The sequence below is a fragment of the Colletotrichum truncatum genome (genome assembly GCF_014235925.2).
Source record: "Colletotrichum truncatum strain CMES1059 chromosome Unknown Contig_0004, whole genome shotgun sequence".
Lineage (NCBI taxonomy): Eukaryota > Fungi > Ascomycota > Sordariomycetes > Glomerellales > Glomerellaceae > Colletotrichum > Colletotrichum truncatum.
In genome coordinates, this window is record NW_027222401.1 from 4542608 (window position 1) to 4549314 (window position 6707).

General features: G+C 46.0%; 2 protein-coding genes across 2 annotated transcripts; both read left to right on the top strand.

Annotated features, from left to right (window-relative positions):
- Positions 1–1107: 1107 nt before the first annotated feature.
- CTRU02_207988 (MFS transporter) lies at positions 1108–3153 on the top strand (the record flags this gene model as incomplete). Its single annotated transcript, XM_036733864.1, has 5 exons — positions 1108–1384; positions 1475–1645; positions 1720–1974; positions 2030–2297; positions 2409–3153. The coding sequence occupies 5 exons, from the start codon at positions 1108–1110 to the stop codon at positions 3151–3153; spliced, it is 1716 nt and encodes a 571-aa protein (XP_036574411.1).
- Positions 3154–3833: 680 nt separating this feature from the next.
- On the top strand, positions 3834–4967 carry CTRU02_207989 (uncharacterized protein; the record flags this gene model as incomplete). Its single annotated transcript, XM_036733865.1, has 2 exons — positions 3834–4431; positions 4495–4967. 2 exons carry the CDS (start codon positions 3834–3836, stop codon positions 4965–4967), a joined length of 1071 nt encoding a protein of 356 aa, XP_036574412.1.
- Positions 4968–6707: the final 1740 nt, after the last annotated feature.

The window sequence follows — 6707 nt, forward strand, 5'->3', positions numbered from 1 at the left end:
AAATTATTATTTTATGTTTAAGTTATTAGGCTGCTGACGTGTCATTGTCAATTTGCGTGAAAGCCTTTAGCTTCTGATATTTAAAGCTTTCCCCTTTTCTTAGATTGCCGGCGACCGCTAAATACTAACGCAGCTTTTCTAGCTACTAACAGATGTGCATAAAACCGTATGTATCTATCAAGGTACAACCTTGCGTATGGCAACCACAATGGTGCTAAATAGGCTATAACCGGCGGTGCCCTCCGATTACTACTTCATCCGAAAACTAGGCCAACGACAACCAAAGATAAATCTCCAACTACAGGATCAAGGGTACTAGATTTAGTTCATAGTATACGGTTACATTGATGTCGTCACACAATTTGCTCCCAATTCCAGCCTTGAAATAAACTTTCTAGTTCATTGGAAGCAGAGTTGTCCCTCAAATTCAGGAAGGTGGGCTCGGGTTCGGTTGGACATGATGACAAGGAACATAAGTAGTTGCCATGTGGAAAAAAACATGGCAAGTAGGTTTACGTTTAACGACGGAGTTGTTTTCATGACGTTGCCGGGGGAAAGTAACTTAATCTGCGAGAAAGTACGAGTAACCCGGTACCTTCAACAGCGGGCGTGATTAAACCATACCCCACTACTTGAAGGTTAGCACCTACACAACAATGTGGCCTAAGGGTGCTGTCGTGCTGGCTTAAGTTTAGAATGCTCAGGTGGAGGCCGGCTCTTGTTCCACGTGCGCTTACCATGTATATATTGTAATAAATTCCGGGTAGCTCAACTGTATTTAGAACCTTTATTGGACTCACTTGAGTTCTCGTCACCAAAGTTAGTCTCCTTGTTCCCGAGAGGCCTAGAAATTCCCGTCCGATCTCTTCGCATTTGACCCTGGTTCATGTTCAATATTCTTTTAAGCGAAAAAAAGATTCGTTTTCTATATTATTTACTAATGCAATAGCAATCTTCTGTTTAATCATGAATATTAAGAACTGACTCTCATCGATTCAGTCCCGTGCATTAGTAACCCCTGATTTTGCTTTCACTGTAAGTCCTATGATTAAAAGTTAGCGAGTAGAACACAGATGGCAAACTAATGCCAGACGGCGGAAGGCTAAGATGGCCTCCAAATTTTCGCATCAAAAACATGAAGAGGAGCTTTCCGAGGTCGATGTCGTGGAATGGGCAAGACACGACCTCGAAAAGCGTTTTTCAATTGGCTTCAACCCGGGCCACATCGGGACCACTAGTAGTCCTGTTGCAAGCGACATCCACGTCGTGATTCAAACGCCGGGTCTTCCACAACTAGTGAGACCTCGACGGCTGATGGTAACAGCAACACTAACGGGATTACTTATTGCCGTGCTACTCATGGCACTCGACGTTAACATTTTGGGTACGTGTATCACCCGTAGCATAGACGAGCATCATGTCGCAGCTTATGTGACCACAGCTGACCCGTGATAATGTGATACGGTAATAATAGCCACAAGTATTCCAAAGATTACAACAGAATTCCAAAGTCTCCGTGATGCGGCATGGTATTCAGCGGCATTCTCCCTGGCTCGACTTGCAACACAGCCAATTTATGGCCGGTTGTATACTCTGTTCTCCATGAAAGTAATATTTTGCTGCAATATGGCTACTCTTGCCGTGGGTAAGTGAACATGGCGGCGATTTGTGGATTCTGCGACCGTTCTCTATCTTGCTTAGGGAATAATGGTGAAACAGGTTCCACCATCTGCGCTGTGTCACCAAACTCCATGACCCTGATTATCGGTCGCGGCATTCAGGGTTTGGGAGTCAGTGGCGTGGCGTCAGGGGCTCTAAATATTGGTGGTTACACCGTGTCGAAAGCCCAAATGCCTATGATGATCTCTATCATGAGCTCTATGATGATGGCAGCGGCTCTTGGAGGCCCAGTCCTCGGAGGCGTCTTCTCGGAAAGCTTTCTGACTTGGCGATTTGGCTTTTGGCTCAACCTACGTAGGTGTTCAGCGGAATTCGACCTAGTTGCATGCTGACCAGATTCTCATGGAAGCGCTTTCTGGTGTTAGTATGATTTTGGTCTGGATCTTTTTCCCAGAGCCTCACAGACCTTCAACCAGAATTTCACTGGAAGATAAGCTTATCAGGCTGGATCCTACAGGCAGCATTCTCATACTGGGTTCTATGACCTGCCTAGTCTTAAGCCTTCAGTGGGGTGGCAATCTCCTGCCGTGGAGTAGTACAAAGGTCTTTGGCTGTTTGATCGGATTTGGAGTCCTATTCTTGATATTTGCATTTTTGCAAGTCAAGCAAAAAGACAAGTAAGTGAAGCTTTGTTCCCACACTTCTGGTTAAGAGACCAATTTAGACAATCTATTTCACGTCCTGTCGAGGGGGTTAATCTATATAAGCTAATATCAAAACTTATTCAGAGCCCTTGTTCCAGTTCGTATCGTGAAGCAGCGAACCGTCGGATTGAGCTGTGTCGCAACTACCTGTACTTATCTGGGCGTCACGGTCCTGGCGTACTACGTGCCCTTTTACCTTCAAGCTGCCAGGGGTTTCTCTCCAAGAATAGCTGGGTCATATATGCTTGCCCTTGGGGGACCCGAGACGCTGGCTACTCTTGTGTCTGGAGCATTGATCACGTACACAAAACACTACGTTCCCATGATAGTACTTGGTGGAGCGATATACTCACTCGGCAGTGGACTTTTGTCGAGCCTCACCACTAGCAGTAACGCTGGACATATCATAGGGTATTCCATTTTGACAAGCATTGGCATCGGTTTCAGTGCCCAAGTTCCGCTCACTGCCGTTCGAAATGTCCTGCACGAGGCAGACATACCAATTGCAAATGGTTTAAATGTTTTCTCACAAAGCTTGGGTGTTGTGCTTGGGGCACCCATTGCCCAATCAGTCTTTATCAAAACACTGACTAGCCGTTTGGCATCTCGTCTCCAGCAAGGAAATGTCACCCAGATTACCGATCTGGGGGCGGCAAATATCAATCCCGCGCATATTGAGCCGCAGCTTCTGTCCTTTGTTGCGGAAGCTTATCGAGACGCCTCGACTACTTCCCTATATGTGGCTGCTACAGCTGCTGCAGTCGTTAGTACAGCTGGGTTATTTATGGAGTGGAAGACATTTAAAACTAAGCATGAATTGGAGAGTTAACAACAGCTGGGAAATACCAATAAGGTTAGTATATCGGCCTACATCTACAGTCTATAAATGAGAATAGACAACCTCTAGATATACAAATAGATTAAAATAATGGTACAGAGGAAAGATAACTATTTATAATTGTGGTCAGCTTGCGCTACATATAGTCAGTCAAAAAAAAAAAAGAAATTTCGCTGTTCTAGTATGTTTTTGATAAACCCGTATCTTTTGTATCTCTGGGCGACAGGAAATCACTCATTTATCGCGACATGACTTGAACTATAGTTCTGTCGTTCCAGGTAGATCCCTGTTCTTACAATGTCCTGCAATACAAAGGCCTTGTCCTAGCCGCTCGACACCCGAGTGGGTCGTTCAGATGGTAACTCTTACATACGGATCGTATCATACATAACCAGTTCATCCCGACATTGATCCATTTTGTGGTTTGTCCCCAACATCATTATCGAGTTGGATTCTCCAAGAAATTTTACTCCAGTGCAATGTTTACGAACATCGAACAGTGCCCAGGCGGAACGTCTACAACAAGCGACTGCGACCTTACATCTCAGCGTTCAAGCGCAGACAATGAGATGGATTTTAGCCACTTGGATGCCGACCTTACCGCAAAAAAAAACGGACGATGGACAGGCTTGCCATTTCCACGGATCAAAGAGGACGAGAGACCTCATTCTATGGAGATCACGAATATCAGAAGGGAAAACGAGAGACTACGCCGCGAACTGGGACAGCAAGAAGCGCTCATCAAGTCACTTCGGCTTGCTCTTGATGAAGCAGCCCAGAACGTTGTAGATCTCAAGCGCAAAAACGCTGAAGCAGAATTAGCACATGAGCAGCACATGAATGATCATATACGCGAGTGCCAGCAGGAGATACTGACATTGCGAGAGCAACTGTGCAATGTGGAAATTGCCAAACCTTCGGGACAAGCCTTCGCAAACAGTATTGAGATCTCAGACACAGCCATACTTGGTCTGTGGAAAGGATTGTCACATAAAATTTGCTCGCTCGCCAACGCTTTCCTCACTCGCTGTCCAGAAAAAGAAGAATGGGGGCGGAGCCACCAGCAAGACACTGATACAACTTTGCAAATGACAGCTGTCGAGTACGCATTACTGTCAGACGTCAAGACAAGATCGGCTGTAGTGGAACACCTTATCTGGCGTTCAGTTATCTTTAGCATCTTTGGAATCGGGCAACAAGAGGATCAACTTGGCGCTTTGGGGGTGATCGCGGGTACTAAATTCCATGGTCATTGCTGCGCCCTCATTCGTATGTGAATGCACTGTAGATGATTGCTTTCTCGGGTATTGGCGCTAACATGTCAACAACCAGCCAAAATCTCCCAAGCCACAGCTGCTGATTTCTTCTACTGGAGACCACGAGGCGCGGTTTTGGTGGAGACGATAATGGGCCTACGGGATCAGGTTCTAGGGAGGCTTGCTCTCCGCGAGCAGGTCAGGTTATCACTTTTGCTACCCTTAGACAGTAGGAAGAATATTTCGTTCAGAGATGCGCTGTATCAAGATCTGCTCAACATTTTCAGAGACGCGCTTGGGTTGTTCTCGACTTTCATAAAATCAAGGGCCTTGTTCTACGTATATTGGGTTACTCAATCAGAACCCTCCAAGGAGAGAATTATTTTTAATCCAGAGGTTATGGAGGCTAAGACATGGGGGAGTGGCCTGGATGACGGACGACGTGTTGTTTTCAATGTGTCACCAGGTCTTTCGAGATTTGGTACTGTCGACGGCATCGACTACGACCGTACCATGATTCTTGCCAAGCCTAGGGTATTGTGCGACTAGAGGCCTTCTGAATTGGTCATAGAATCTGGATAGTGACTTGATACTATTTTTGCTGTTGGATCCAGTGTTCTGGCGTATACACACCTCAGACTGAATATGGTATGCATAATGTCGAGTACGTCAACTTCTGATGTTTTGACGACCTAGAGCACGATAAGTAGCAGGTTTTAATGTAAACTTTAAAATGACTTAACACCAAGGCCGTATTTCGACATAGCTGATTTTAAGATATAGCAGCGGGCAGCCAGTCCAGATGAGCCCGCACGGCAAAGATTACAGAAATTACCGTGTTTTGAAATGTACAAGCAGTAGTAATCTGCTAGAGACAGCCTGATAAGGGTTGCCAGCACAATGATTTACAGTAAAAGACTGATAGACCATAATAACTACTTTGAATGATCGTAACTAAAATCATTCGGTGAGCGGGAGTTACAGTATCAACTGTTGATAGACGGTGGCTGTCGTGGCGAACGACTGAACATAGACTTTGATTGTTGCCGGTGGCTTCCGACAGGTCGACGGGAGTAGACGAAATCAGTATTACGCTAGTAGTCGGGCAGAACTGCATAATCGAAGGATATCACCGGCCACCGGCCACAACGAATGAATCACTGTGGTTCGCAGCTAGGTCTGCGCAATGTGCCTCAACGCTTTGGGTTGCGATCGAGGCTTGCGATTTGAGCTAGTCTAGCCCTGGCATTGCTGCACCCACAAGGCTTCGGGGAAGGTAAGCATATGAAAGTTTTCATCCATGTCGTTGCCGAGAAGAACATACATCTGACCACCTTGCAGACTTAAACATGATAGCATGTGTCTGTTACTAGTGCGGTGTCTAATATAAAACTTCCTCCTCTACGGCTTAAAAGAATGAGGTGCTGTGGGAGATGTGAAAGCAACAGCATCGCTGTTGCGGGGTGCAGGGTCTGATGCCAAACAACTCGAAACTACACTACGAAGGTCAGAGTTAATGCTCTTAAGATGTTTTTGTAATAGACTCTGAAAGAACATTTCGCCGTGCTTCTATTTTCATTATTAAGTTGAGGTAGCATCGCACTTAGTTTTGTCCTTCGCCCACAGTCAGGATGATTATTCAATAACGGAGGATGATAATGCTATAGCGAGGAGTAAAGGGATGATCAAGTTCGAACGGCCTTCAAATGCACCTACACCCCTGGGGGTTGCTCCAAAGGACAAAGTAGCTTGCTTTCTTGATATGGTTGGCGCCCTGCTTTATCGGTAGTAGTCGCCATTCACTTCATGATTGAACCGAGAGTTGCGCAAATTGAAAAGTATATGAAAAGAGCTATCCTACTTGCAGTTCATAGTTTAGCATTAAAGGAAGTTAGTGAACTGTTGGCGACTATAGTGCCCGTCTGCATAGCTGACGTTGCACAGAAGTAAAAGAGGCGGAAGAATAGCCTGTTGTACCTCAGGGCATTATCAGCCGCGCAACCAGCCCTATTAAACCCCAGCCCCCTGTTTGTAAATGTAAAAGGTAGATCATTGGTATGCGCCGGACGCGTTCCACACCCGACCGGGCCGCGAACCCTACATGTCCGCGAGAATCAGGACCCCAGCCTCCCCAATTCAATCGGGCAGGGTTCAACCCCTCAGGCTCTCAACAACGAACACACGTAAGCCAGGTTTACTTGAGCATGAGTACCACTTGGAAAACCCATCTGGAATTAGGATTTAGCTACAGACTTTCACCGGGAGGGGTTTATCGGCTTTAGTAACTTG